This window comes from Hemitrygon akajei, chromosome 2 (assembly GCF_048418815.1).
Source record: "Hemitrygon akajei chromosome 2, sHemAka1.3, whole genome shotgun sequence".
Classification (NCBI taxonomy): domain Eukaryota; kingdom Metazoa; phylum Chordata; class Chondrichthyes; order Myliobatiformes; family Dasyatidae; genus Hemitrygon; species Hemitrygon akajei.
The window spans coordinates 151,816,481-151,831,070 of NC_133125.1; the positions used below are offsets into that span (position 1 = coordinate 151,816,481).

At 47.4% G+C, this 14,590-nt stretch overlaps 1 protein-coding gene across 1 annotated transcript in view; it reads right to left on the reverse strand.

The window, feature by feature from the left end:
• Positions 1–14,047, reverse strand: part of LOC140721116 (major histocompatibility complex class I-related gene protein-like) — a 29,708-nt gene extending 15,661 nt beyond the window's left edge. Inside the window, exons 1-5 of the mRNA XM_073035982.1 lie at positions 13,922–14,047; positions 13,175–13,222; positions 10,014–12,184; positions 4,331–4,493; positions 3,171–3,425 (exon numbers count right to left, since the gene is read on the reverse strand). Of these exons, the coding sequence (XP_072892083.1) occupies positions 3,171–3,425; positions 4,331–4,379 (304 nt within the window). The 5' untranslated portion in view covers positions 4,380–4,493; positions 10,014–12,184; positions 13,175–13,222; positions 13,922–14,047. The remainder of the gene's footprint in view (positions 1–3,170; positions 3,426–4,330; positions 4,494–10,013; positions 12,185–13,174; positions 13,223–13,921) is intronic.
• Positions 14,048–14,590: the final 543 nt, after the last annotated feature.

Below are 14,590 nucleotides of genomic sequence, written 5' to 3' on the forward strand. Positions count from 1 at the left end.
GAGGGTGATGGTGCCCTTCCGCATGGATTCTGACATGCTGCCTGCCAGCAGCGTAGCGTTGTACAATTCCAGCAGGTCGGGGCCCATCCGGTTCCACAGAGCCGAATACAACCCGACCGGTAAGCCGTCGCTTCTGGGAGTCTTACCCGACTCAAAGGAACGGACGGAGCCAGTCAGCCCGTCCAGGGTCAGCGGCTGCTCCAGACTCTCCCGCTTGCCGTCGTCTAAGACCTGCGTGATAGACGACAGGAAGCTGCGGGAGGCTGTGGAGTCTGTGGCTTTTTCTCCGTACAGACCGGCGTAGAAGGACCTGCAGATCCTCAGTATGTCTGTCTGCGAGGACGCGACTGAGCCGTCCTCTTCCTTAAGGTCGTGGATCACAGAGCTCCCCCTGTGCACCTTTTGGAAGAAGAATCGTGAGCACGTCTCGTCCTGCTCCACGGTTTGGACCCTCGATCGGAAGATGATCTTGGAGGACTCGGCGGCAAAGTGCTGGGCCTGCCGGCCCTTCACCTCCCACAGTTCCTCCCTGACATCCACCCCCCTCGACTGCAGGAGGAGGAGTTGCTGCAACTCTGTCTGGAGTTTACGCAGTTCCCTCTGCCCCTGTCTTGCTCTTTGGATGCCCTTCCGTATGAAGAACCTCCTGATGTTCTCCTTGGTGGCTTCCCACCAGTGAACCCGGGAATTAAAGAAGGCTTTCAAGGTTCTCCAACCTGTGTACTCCTTCTCTAGTTCCTCGATGTTCTCTGGGGTCAGCAGCTTGACGTTCAGCTTCCACGTCCCCCTCCCTGCCTTCCGGTCATCCCGCAGGTGACAAGTGGCTCACAGAAGGCAGTGGTCAGAGAGGAACACCGGCGCGACGTCGGTGGATCTGACCGTGAGGGGCTCTGACAGGAAGAGGAAGTCGATCCGGGAACGGGCTGAGCCGTCCGGTCGTGTCCAGGTGGTTTGCGGCTGAGCTCCACCTGTGGGGTCGCCAAAGGCGTTGCGCAGCTTGGCTGTCTTTACCGTTGCCATCAGGAGTCTGGAGGTACTGTCCAGCCTGCCGGATCGTCCAGCCGCATCGATGGTGCAGTTGAAGTCTCCGGCCGGGACGTCACCAGCAGCGGTGGGAGCTGCTCGCTCCGCACGGGGGAGGCGTACACGTTGATCAGCCGGAGCGGAGTGCCCCGGTATTTGACATCTGCTACCAGGAGGCGCCTCGCAGCCACCTCTTTGACTTGGGTGATTTCGAAGTTGCCTCCCTGTAGCAGAATCCCCAGGCCGGAAGCGCGACAGTCGTGGCCCCCCGAACACACCGACAAACCCCGGGTCCACCAACGTGACTGCCTCCGGTAGTTGTGGAGAGGTGCCAAAGGAAACTACACTTGATCTCAGCCAAAAGGTGACACCAGTTAGTTTGGAGTGACGAAAACATCTCTTCCACAATGACTGTCAGCACAGGTGCACCAGGCTGTGTGTTTCGCCCACGATCTACTCACTTTACACTTATGGTGGGGAGGCTAAACACAGCTCCAAAGCCATTATTGAAGTTTGCTGGTGACACCACAGTCATGGGCCAAATCAGAGGAGGTGATGAGTCATCATATAGGATGGAGGCTGAAAATCTGGCCAGGGGTGCCACAAACACCACCTCTCACTCAATGTCAGCAAGACCAAAGAGCTGATTATTGGCTTCAGCAGGAGGAAACCAGAGATCCGTGAGCCAGTCTTCATTGGGGGAATCAGAAGGAGAGGGTCAGCAACTTTAAATCCCTCAGTGTTATCATTTCATAGGATCTGTCTTGGGCCCAGCAGGTAAGTGTAATTATGAAGAAAGCACACTTCGAAGTTTGTGAAGATTCAGCATGACATCTAAAACTTTAACCAACTTCCATAAATGTGTGGCGGAGAGTATATTGACTGGTATGGAAACACCAATGCCCTTGAATGGAAAGTCCTATAGAAAATAGCGGATACGGCCCAGTCCATCATGGGTAAAGCCCTCCCCCCAAATGAGCACATCTACACAGAGTGTTCTTGTAGGAAAGCAGCTTCCATCATCAAGAAACCTCCCACACCCCAACCGGCCATGCTCTCCTCTACTGCTGCAATTGGGAAGAAGGGTCTGGAGACTCAGGACCCAAAACACTATGTTCTGAAACAGCTATTACCCATCAGCCATCAGGTTCTTTAACAAGAGGGGATCATTTCACTCGACCCATCACTGAACTCTTCCCACAAACTGTAGACTTACTTTCAAGGACATATGGCAATGTACAGGTACTTTGATAATAAATGTAGTTTAAACTTTGAAATTTAAAGTACACGTTGACAACATCTGCCACCCTGCACTTATCAATCCTCTTCAGAAATTAATATTTGTGAAGCATGATTTTCCACACACACACACACACGTCCGTATAAATTACCATTTATCAGTCTTTATCTTTCCAAACCCTGGTAGAAACCCCATTTGCCTTATGTCTACCGGCACCTTCCTTGTAGTAATGTGGATATGTTACACCATTGCTCATTTCCCTTCACTTCTCAACTTCCAAAACCTTCTCCACAAATACAGTTGGAAATTATTCATTTAGCACCTTGTCTGCCTCCTGTGGCACCTCAAAACAGTGACCACACTGATCCTAAAGGGGACTATACTGTCCTTGGTCGGCCTTTTGCTCTTTTACTTCTGGAATCACAGTAGATTATCTCTACTTGTGGTGTCACTCAGCTGCCCAAGGAGAATTCGAGACTCATTCACTTCCACAAGTACACATCTTGACATTCAATATTAGTCACCCTATAGTTTTTGGGGGGAGGGTACACAATCAATCTAAGGGCCTGTGTCCTATGAAACAGTCCCACAACACTTGGTTCAAGTAGACCACTGTGAGCGGCATTGCTGCCTTGTTAACTGGATAGCACGGTAAATGTGAGCAAGTGATGGCATTATGCTCACTCTGAATAATTTTATGAATAAAGTTTAATTTTGAAATTAAAACCAAGGTGTCTGCAGAAATGAGACATTTGGTGCAAGTTCTTGCCCATCACTCCGCCACGTTTGAAGCACTGACCACTTAAATCTAATCACTGGGAAACGTGGGTTGACCGATTTGATGAAAGGATTCAACCCCAATTTATACAAGTCGCACTGAAATGAAACTTGTCAGATAGGGACTCACCACTCAACTGATTGGTCGTAGAGATTATGAAGAGAATAAGTTTTTTCTGGGCCCTCTCCCACTCCTCAGCAAGTGACAACTTCTTCAGCCACTCGGCCCCCTCGCTCTTCACCATCCACTGCTCCCGGGGAACCAACTTCCGATTACTGTCGTACACCACAAACTGGACACCATCCATGCTGGAGACAGCCACTAACTGTGGGAAGTTGGGAATCTTAGTTGTGGAAGTCAGGTGAATCCGGAGAGAGTGCGATTCTGAAACGAAGAGAGAGGGGGGGAAGTCAGGGACAAAACAAAGTAACCAGTCGCAGCCGATGCGTCGCGGAGACCAAGTCACAGGCTGGTTCCTTTATCCCCATCTGCTGCTTAACACATGGGAAGTAGTCAGCGATCTCCATGGTCTCGCCCGAAGCCCCGCCCAAAGTGGGCAGTTTGTTGGAGAGGACACATAACATCACAATGAGGAGCGTGGGTCAGTGGGGCAATGACACAGCCTTGTCCAACGTTGGTCCTCACAGAGGTTGCTGCTGGTCGGGGATGCACATGCACAACCCCCCCCCCCCCCCACACACACACACACACACACACAAGCATGCACACACATACCCTCACCACCAACACCGTCCCCTCTCAACGTGAAGGGAATGTAACAAGCTATTGTAACTGATGGGGGTGGGGGGATGGTGTCCAGTCAGAAATAGGTTGTGTGTCACCTGTCTCAGATGAAACAACAGGAAGAGTGTTGCCAGGATGAAGTTTTGAGGTTGGAATATGTTAATTAGAATGAAACACCCAGTCAGGGACATTTGTCCGCTGATGTTAAAGTGAAAGTTTAACATCCGCACAAGTAGGTGAGAGCCCAGTTGTAATGACAAACTTAGTTTCAGCAACATCACGGGACATAGCATCCGAGACGCAATCTTCACAAGAAAATACATATACACAGATTATGCAAAAAGAACATAATTAAAACACACACACACTGGCCCACTGACCTTCTCCACTCCCTCTCCACATCTCTTCCCTCCCCGCACGCTCCGGTCTCAAGCTCCGTTCGGACCCCCTATCATTCACTCTAACATGACAATCCGAACTCCCGGAATCGCTGTCGGAAGGAAAACTTTTCCCAGCCTTTGAAACCCTCCCACCCCGTCACCCACCTGCGGAGACAGCGTCGCACAGCAAAGCCAACACTATCAGCACCACCATTCTCCGGGAACCCGTCCGCTCCGTATCTGGGACCCAGAATTGTCAATTGATGAGGTTTGTGTCCAATCAGTCACGTCGCCAAGTGGCGTGTCACCAGTCTCCGGGTAAAAGAGCCTGAAGAAGTTTGCCAATCAGCAGTTTGAACACCGAAAAAGTTTCTAGCGAAATATTCACGCACATTCATGCACGGGCGCAATGTAAAACTTACTCGCAGCGATCACCTGTCCTGACAACAGGTTCACCGAATAAACTTCCACATACATTACCCGTTGAAAGTGTCCTGTCTGGCTGAATCACGGTCTGGAACAGCGAACGCGCGGGTTACAAAGCAGCTGAAAAGAATACACGGCCCTGTATATCACGGGCACGAAGCTAAAATCGGAATCATCGGGATCTCAGCTGAGTAAAGATATGAGAGAGGAGCTGGCTAAAGTGGATTGGAAGCGGACACTAGCAGGGGAAGGTACCGCGTCAGTTCATCCCAATGAAGTAGTATTTTAAATGGAGGGTGACTTATTCGCGACTGACAATGCCTCTGACAAGGTTCCACACGGAAGGTTAGTTAGGAAGGTTCAATCGTTAGGTATTAATATTGAAGTAGTAAAATGGATTCAGCAGTGGCTGAATGGGAGATGCCAGAGAGTAGTGGTGGATAACTGTTTGTCAGGTTGGAGGCCAGTGACTAGTGGTGTGCCTCAGGGATCTGTACTGGGTCCAATGCTGTTTATCATATACATTAATGATTTGGATGGTGGGGTGGTAAATTGGATAAGTACGCAGATGATACTAAGATAGTTGGTGGTGTGGATAATGAAGTAGGTTTTCAAAGCTTGCAGAGATTTAGGCCAGTTAGAAGAGTGGGCTGAAAGATGGCAGATGGAGTTTAATGCTGATAAGTGTGAGGTGCTACATTTTGGTAGGAATAATCAAAATAGGACATACATGGCAAATAGTAGGGCATTGAAGAATGCAGTAGAACAGACTGATCTAGGAATAATGGTGCATAGTTTCCTGAAGGTGGAATCTCATGTGGATAGCGTGGTGAAGAAAGCTTTTGGTATGCTGGCCTTTATAAATCAGAGCATTGAGTATAGGAGTTGGGATGAAATGTTAAAATTTTACAAGGCATTGGTCAGGCCAAATTTGGAGTACTGTGTACAGTTCTGGTCACCAAATTATAGGAAAGATGTCAACAAAATAGAGAGTACAGAGAAGATTTACTTGTTACCTGGGTTTCAGCACCTAAGTTACAGAGAAAGGTTGAACAAGTTAGGTCTTTATTCTTTGGAGTGTAGAAGGTTGAAAGGGGGACTTGATAGAGGTATTTAAAATTATGAGGGGGATAGATAGAGTTGATGTGGATAGGCTTTTTCCATTGGGTAGGGGAGATTCAAACAAGAGGACATGAGTTGAGAGTTAAGGAGCAAAAGTTTAGGGGTAACACGAGGGGGAACTTCTTTACTCAGAGAGTGGTAGCTGTGTGGAACGAGCTTCCAGTAGAAGTGGTAGAGGCAGGTTTGGTATTGTCATTTTGGATAGGTATATGGACAGGGAAGGAATGGAGGGTTATGGGCTGAGTGCAGGTTGGTGGGACTAGGTGAGAGTAAGCGTTCGGCACAAACTAGAAGGGCCGAGATGGCCTGTTTCTGTGCTGTCATTGTTATATGGACAAGGGGAAGACACAAAACCAAAAGAGAGGCCTTGGAAAGCTAGAGTATTTGGAGGCTTTTAACAAAGAACAGGAGGCATCTGAAAAGCGTTTCCATTCTGAAAAAGTGACACACTGCAGATCAACTCCAGCTGGCTTCAGGAGTGTCTCGGACACTGCAGATTTTCTCCTGTTAAGTTCTGAAGAAGGGAACTGAAGAGATTATGGAGACATTAGTAGTGATAAAACATAGAATATATTGCGTAGAGTTCTGATTGCCCCACTATAGGCAGGACTTTGAGGCTTTGGAGAGGTTTAGAAGATGTTTACCAGGATGCTGCCTGGATTAGAGGGCAAGTACCATCACCAGAGGCTGGATGAACGTGGGTTGTTTTCTCTGGAGTGCCGGAGGCGGAGGGGAGATCTGATAGAGGTTTACAAGGCTATGAGAGGCATCGATAAAGTGGACCCAGAGTATCCGTTTCCCAGGGTTGAAAATGTATAATACCAGAGGGCTTGCATTGAATGTGAGCAGGGGTAGGTTAAAAGGGGAAAAGAGAGGCAAGTTTTTTTTTAAAACTCAGAGTCACGAATGCCTGGAATATTTTCTAAACGGGGAGAACGTTCAGAAATTGGAGATGTAAAAGGATTTGGGAGCTTTAATGCAGGATTGAAGGATGAGTCGCAGGTTGAGTGATAGGGAGACAATGCAAAGTTAGCATTCATTTTGAGAGGAAAGGAAGCTTTATAAGGCATTGGTCAGACCATACTTGGAGTATTGTAAGTAATTCTGGGCCCCATATCCAAGGAAGCACATGTTGGCATTGGGGAGGATCCAGAGGAAGTTTAAAAGAATAATCCTCCTTTACCCTGAAATTCCTTAACATATCAATACGCTCAGCATTGATTTCTCTATCCTTCACACCCTTTTCTTTGGTAAATACTGATGTAGGTATTCATTAAGGACCTCACCCACATCCAGACAAGCATTTCCCCTTATTGTTGTGATGTTACTCTCTCCCTGGTTAGCCTCTTTCTTTTGATGTATGTATAGGATGCCTTGGAATTCTCTTTAATCCTACTTGCCAAGGACTTCTCATGGTCCATCTTGGCTTTCCTACTTAGCTTCTGGAATTCTTTTCTGGCATCTTTATAATCCTCAAGGACTCCGATTTTAGCTTCCTCAGCTTTACATACTTATTTTCCTTCTTTACTCCCTCGACATCCAAGGATCCTTTATCTTGCCCTCCTTCAGACTGGAACATGTCTGTCTTTAAACACCCTCCATTTATCAGATGAGGACTTGCCCAGAAATAACTCTTTCCATTTAACTCCAAATCCATCGCAATGCTCTTGTGGTGAGTTCTAATGGTGAGAATGCTTTGGCAATGAGAGCAGTCAGAAGAGAATGAATGGGCTGGTTCAAGCTGACAGTAAGTCAAATAACCATGCATTACAACAGTGGTGTGCAGAAAGGCAACCCTGAGCGTACAACAGGTTGAATTTTGAAGCGGATGGGTTGCAGCAACAGAAGACGAGAGACATACCCTCAGTGGCCACTTTCTCAGGGACTTCCTCTACCTAATAAAGTGTAAATGACCCATTTTATTCTCTGCAAACTAAATCCTCCCCCTCACACTCTCCCTCTCCTACATTCTACATCTTTCATACCCTGCCTCGCTCTCCCACTACCCTCTGTTCTCACACCTCGTTATGACTCGAGGTTCCTCCTCCCCACCCCTGACTAGCACCATGTGATTCAGTGAGACCCAATCACAGCGCAGAAGGACCCAGGGTGGGTGAGAGCTGGCAGAGGAAGACAGTGGGACTGGTTGGTTGGGGCAAGACCTCTGGTAGCAAGGAGGAAGACTTTCCCAACAACTACCTCAGATTCTACCCTTCACTCACACACTGGCAGTAGCTTACCTACAATGTGTGTCGTTGGGATGTGGGAAGAAACCACAGCGAAAACCCAAGTGGTCACAAGGAAAATGTTCAAACTTCACACTCAGACAGGGCCGGAGGTCAGGATTGAACCCGTGTCTGCACAGCTGTGAGGCAGCAGTCTTACTTGCTGAGCCACAGAGCTGTCCTTTGCTCAGGGTATTCTTCCAAGCCATATCATTCAGCTCAGCAATCCTTGCTGGCACTCAGATCAATCGCAACAGTCACGTCCTGGGTCTTCCCTCTCTGTCAGTGTGGGTGAAGCCGGAGCTGGGATTCTCTAGGTGTGGAATCCCAGGAATTTGGTTCTTCAAAGTCTTAAAAATTTCCTTGGTAAAGGTGGACTGGTTTCCAACAGAGGCCAGGCCATTGAAAAACACAGTACCAGGAATGATGCCTCATGTTAAAACAAGTCACCATATTTGCATACGTTTACAAATAATGCAATAATGTACATTCTTCTCCATCATCTGCATATAGTGATTTATCCACCCCAGTATCCATCGGAAAGAAAATATTATTGATCATAATGTTAAGTAGTAAAGGGCTACAAACTCTGCTTTGTGGGGTCCCATTCTCCATCTCATAGACCCAAATATACCTGCATACACTGTTCAAATAAAAAACTCGAGAAAAAATATACTCGCTCCTAATTTCCATAATTTATTCTATAGTTCTTCCATCCATAACATAGCAGTATTTATTGATATTAAAAGACAGCTGATATTACAAATTATTTACCTCTGCTTTCCCTAATATCTTCTTCCAAACATAAAACTGAATCCAACGTCATTCTACCTTTCCGAAATCCGCTCTGATAAAATATTATATCGCCTCTCTTTTCCAAAATATAATTCAAATGCTTATTACCGTGTGTTCCCCAAGTTTCCACAACTGAGACATTAGTAATATTGGCCTAGAACTAAAAGGATCTGACAGGGGTTTCACAGGTTTTAGAACAGGTACGACTACTGCCATTTTCCAGGTGGAAAGAAGGTGGCCTACCCACCAAATAGGATTCAAAAATTTTAATATTATCTTAAGAAAGTTGTTAGTCACATGTTGAATACAATAACACATATCATCCTTTCCTGGAGATGTCTGACCTGCATTAATAATAGCCTTCATTAATTCACACAAATAAAACTCTACTTCATTAATACTATCATTGCTACAACTGCCTTCCAACACATCAGGGTACTCACCAAGAACCTTATGCCAACATTGTTTAATTTCTTCACTTGATTATGAATTACAGCAGATGACCCAGCCAGTAACTCAACCTTCCCTAGTTCAGTAACAATCATCACACAGAAAATGCTGGTGGAACACACCAGGCCAGGCAGCATCTATAAGGAGAAGCACTGTCGGCGTTTCGGGCCGAGACCCTTCGTCAGGACTAACTGAAAGGAGAGATACTAAGAGATTTGAAAGTAGTGGGGGGGGGGGGGGGGGGGGGGGGGGGGGAGGGGGAAATGCGAAATGATAGAAGACCCCGGGGGGGGGGATGAAGCCAAGAGCTGGAAAGGCGATTGGCAAAAGTGATACAGAGCTGGAGAAGGGAAACGATCATGGAACAGGAAGCCTTGGGAGAAAGAAAGGGGGAGGGGGAGCACCAGAGGGAGTTGGAGAACAGGCAGAGTGATGGCAGAGAGAGAGAAAAAAAACAAAACAACTAAATATGTCAGGGATGGGTAAGAAGGGGATGAGGGGCATTAACGGAAGTTAAAGAAGTCAATGTTCATGCCATCAGGTTGGAGGCTACCCAGGCAGTATATAATGTGTTGTTCCTCCAACCTGAGTGTGGATTCATCTTGACAGTAGAGGAGCCCATGGATAGACATATCAGAATGGGAATGGGACGTGGAATTAAAATGTGTGGCCACTGGGAGATACTGCTTTCTCTGGTGGACCGAGCGTAGGTGTTCAGCGAAACGGTCTCCCAGTCTGCGTCGGGTCTCACCAATATATAAAAGGCCACACCGGGAACACCAGACGCAGTATACCACACCAGCCAACTGACAGGTGAAGTGTCGCCTCACCTGGGGCCTGAGGACTGTCTGGGGTCCTGAAGCATCCTCTCCACACCGCTCTTTCAAGGCCTCTCACCATTTGATAGGTAGCAATGAGGCGACTCCTCATTCTTCCTGAATTCTAGTGAATACAGGCCCAGAGCCATCAAACTCTCTTCATGTGACAAGCGGTTCAATCCTGGAATCGTTTTCATGAACCTGCTTTGATCCTCTCCAGTTTCAGCACGTCCCTTCTAAGATAAGAGGTCCAGTACTGCTCACAATACTCCAGGAGAGCCCTCACCAATGCCTTATTACATCTCAACATTACATTATATCCATGCTTTTAGATTCTAGTCCTGAGGTGTGCCCCATCTGGTTCAGGTGACTAATTTGCTCTCAGACCTTTCAGTTTCCCAAGAAACTTCTCCGTAGTAATGGCAACTTCACGCACTTCTGACCCCTTACATCTAGAAATTCCACCACACTGCTGGTGTCATCTACAATGAAGACTGATGCAAAATATTTAGTCTGTTTGTCCAGCATTTCCTTGTCCCCCATTACTACCTCACCAGCATCATTTTCCAGTGGTCCAATATCCACTCTCGCCTTTCTTTTACACATTATATATCTGAGGAAACTTTTGTTATCCTCTTTCATCTTATCGGCCAGCTTACTTTTGTATTCCATCTTTACCTTCTTAAGTAATGACTTTAAGTTGCCTTCTGTTGGTTTTTAAAAACATCCCAATCCGAACTTCCCACAGATTTTTTGCTATTATAACCCCCTTTTTAGATTTTATATTGATTTTTACTTCTCTTGTTAGCTACGGTTATGTCATCTTGCCTTTAGAATACTTCTTTCTCTTTGGGATGTAGGTATCCTGTGCCTTCCGAATTGCTTCCAGAAACTCCAGCCATTGCTGCTCTGCTGTCATCCCTGCCAGTGTTCTTTTCCAATCAGTTCTGGCCAACTCCTCTCTCGTGCTTCTGTAACTCTCTTTACTCCACTGTAATACTGATACATCCAACTTCAGCTTCTCCTTCTCAAATTTCAGGGTGATTTCGATCATCTTCCTTTAGCCACGACTCAGTGATGCCTTCAACATCACACACGCCAACCTGTACCTGTGCTGTAGGCTTATTTACCTTATTCCGTATACTGCGCACATTCAAATATAACACCTTCAGTCCTGTATTCATTCTTTTCGATTTTGTCTGCTTTTACATTGCAACTCATCCTGTTGTCTACAATTTTGCCCTATCATCAGTCTCTCCTTCCGAGGAGTCTCACTACATATGGTCTCTTTTGTAAACTCATCCTCAGCACTATCACTCCAGTTCCCATCCCCCTGCCAAATTATTTTAAACCCGGCTGAACAAATCTAGCAAAAATACCCACAAGGATATCAATCCAAACCCAAGCTTGTCAATATAGGACACCTGTGATCCCAACTTCCCATGGTTCCTCTTGATACAGAAAAGGCCATTCAGCCCATCAAACCTACACCAGCTGTTTTTAAAATTGTATTGCTATGTTTATTCAAATAGATACAATATCACAGCAATACTCTATTCACATTTAAATATTTCATAAATAACACTATTTACAGTTACAATAATCACTGTCCACAGCACACTCTAGCCCTTGAGGGTCCTACCTTAAAAGATGTACTGGTTTTTAAATTGTTGACAGTTTAGTGGACCAACATAACAGCAGGAATACGAGACACACCAAAACACACTTGGGTCATATGTACTATCTGGCTCAGAGAGTTTACAAATGGCAGGCTGAGGTTCCAGTCGAGAGTGCAGAAGACAGGCATTAGGGGGAGGAATTGATCATCATTTTAAACTAATGACTCTCCCTTAGAATTGGGGAAGATTTGAAAACAAAAGCTGTGGCAATGTGGAAGGGAGGGGGTGGAGATGGAGAGGGTGCTGAAGGTGGACAAATCTCATCTGGTTCTGCACAGAACCAGATATACAGGTTTGGACTGGTGGCATGATTTTTGAGTAAGCACCACGCAACTGGCATGTTATGTACAGTAACGGAGGCGTGCGGGAGCTGATGGGACCAGCACAGATCCACGGAGACCCAATCCAGAATCAAGCAGCGTTGACTTGAAGCGATGAGCTGAGAAGTTGTCTCAGTCCTCTCCCCAGACAATCTCTCGTCCTCACTGACTGCCAGAGAGATCACTGCGGAAGAGAGATCAGTCACATGAGAGTTAAGCAAACTGTTGGGCCCAGGGTCAACTGGACTTCCTGTGCACCACCCCATTCCCCACCCCTCCTTCTCCCCTTCCACCATCCCTCTACTTCCATCACTAGCACCCCATCAGTGGCATCCCCTACCCCCTACACCCCCAATCCCAGTGAAGCCCATCAGAACCCCGGGAAAAGGGAATCCAAAACCAGAGGGCAGAGTTTAAAGGTGAGAGAGGAAACAAGAGGACATGAGTTGAGAGTTAGGGGGCAAAGTTTAAGGGTAACACGAGGGGGAATTTCTTTACTCAGCGAGTGGTAGCTGTGTGGAATGAGCTTCCAGCAGAAGTGGTAGAGGCAGGTTCGGTATTGTTATTTAAAGTAAAATTGGACAGGTATATGGACTGGAAAGGAATGGAGGGTTATGGGCTGAGTGCAGGTCGGTGGGACTAGGTGAGAGTAAGCGTCGGCACGGACCAGAAGGGCCAAGATGGCCTGTTTCCGTGCCGTAATTGTTATATGGTTAATTAAAAGGGAGCGGAGGGGAAACTTCAAGACACAGAGCTGCCAGAGGAAGTGGTTGAGGCAGGTACTATAACATTTGGCCAGGTACACGGTTAGGGAAAGTTTACTGGGATGTTGGTCAAGACTGTGAATGCTAAGGACTGGCTTCCTTGCTGTCAGGGTCTACACCAGTTGTATCCATGACTGGATTCAATAGATCATTGAATTTTAGAGGAATTAAAGAAATTGAAGATATTTTATATAGTTCAATATTTCCTTACACTATTGAAGGAGACTATTTGGCCCATTTAGTGCATACCAGCCGATGAAGTAATCTCATTGCCTCACTAGCCCCACATTCCAATTTTCTACCCCTTACCCACACAACGGAGGCAAAGAAGGGGCACACAGAGATGATACAGTATGGAGCATCTGGAATGAGCAGGTTGGGCGCCGAGTGTCAATCAACACCATTCCTACCTCAAGTACTGCCGAGGGAACTGGCCGAGGATCCTGCATCTTCTGTGGCTGTGAATGGAAGGGCAAGAGTTAGAATCTGTTCACCGTCAGGGATGGAGGGACGGAGAGGGGGTAGGAGAGAGGGATTCAAGTTGGGAGACACTGTCTGTGGACTGGGAAAGAATCAGTGAGAGGTGTTTGGAAAGAGAGAAAGCACCACAGTAGATGCTCGATGATAGGAAACCATTACGCTCACTAATCCCTTCTGTACTGTCCCCAACACCTAGCGGCTGGGTGTCCGCTCTGCTCACCGTGCCCTCCGGGGGTGGGAGGGAGTGGGCGCTGAGCTTCACATCTCCTAGGGTCTGTATTCCTCCACCATGACAACTTACTGACATGCCTATTTCCCCAGACCACACTTGATTCATTGGCCGATCAGAAACATTCTCCAAACCCCGGTTCCTGACCACCCCCGCAGTGGGAACAGTCCCTCCCCATGTGCCCCACACACTTCATCTTTAATCCATGTCTCACCCTTCTCTGTTCCCTAAACAGCAACCTGGCTTCTCTATTGAACCCTCAGCAGCAACATTCCCCATTCTGGAACACTGAGATGAACTGCTCTGATCTTCCCTGAGTTGTGAATCCCACCCCAAACGGTAACATTTCACGGCTCCACCGAGAGAGGGAGAGACGGCCACACAGACCCACGAGGAGTTTATCGTCGCATAATCAAGGGGAGGAGAGGAGCAACGATATTGAGCTTACTCTGTGTGGCAGTGTAGGTCCTCTTCACTCCCACTGCAAAACAAGGAGACAGTGAGTAGGGCTGATGGACTGGGATAGACAAAACTGACCCCACAGAAACACCCTGTTTAGGATCCTCACACTCCCCTCCCAATCTCTCCAACCCTACTCTGAGAACCCTCACTCTCCCCTCAACACATCCTCCCCATCTCTCCAACCTTCCTCTGAGAACCCGCACTCTCCCCTCAACACATCCTCCCCATCTCTCCAACCCTCCTCTGAGAACCCTCACTCTCACACAACACATCCTCCCCATCTCTCCCAACCCTCCTCTGAGAACCCTCACTCTCCCTGAAAACACATCCTCCCCATCTCTCCAACCCTCCTCTGAGAACCCTCACTCTCCCCGAAACACATCCTCCCCATCTCTCCAACCCTCCTCTGAGAACCCTCACTCTCCCCGAAACACATCCTCCCCATCTCTCCAACCCTCCTCTGAGAACCCTCACTCTCCCCGAAACACATCCTCCCCCATCTCTCCAACCCTCCTCTGAGAACCCTCACTCTCCCCGAAACACATCCTCCCCATCTCTCCAACCCTCCTCTGAGAACCCTTACCCTGCTCCCAAAACATCCTCCCCATCTTTCCAACCCTCTTCTGAGAACCCTTACCCTGCTCCCAAAACATCC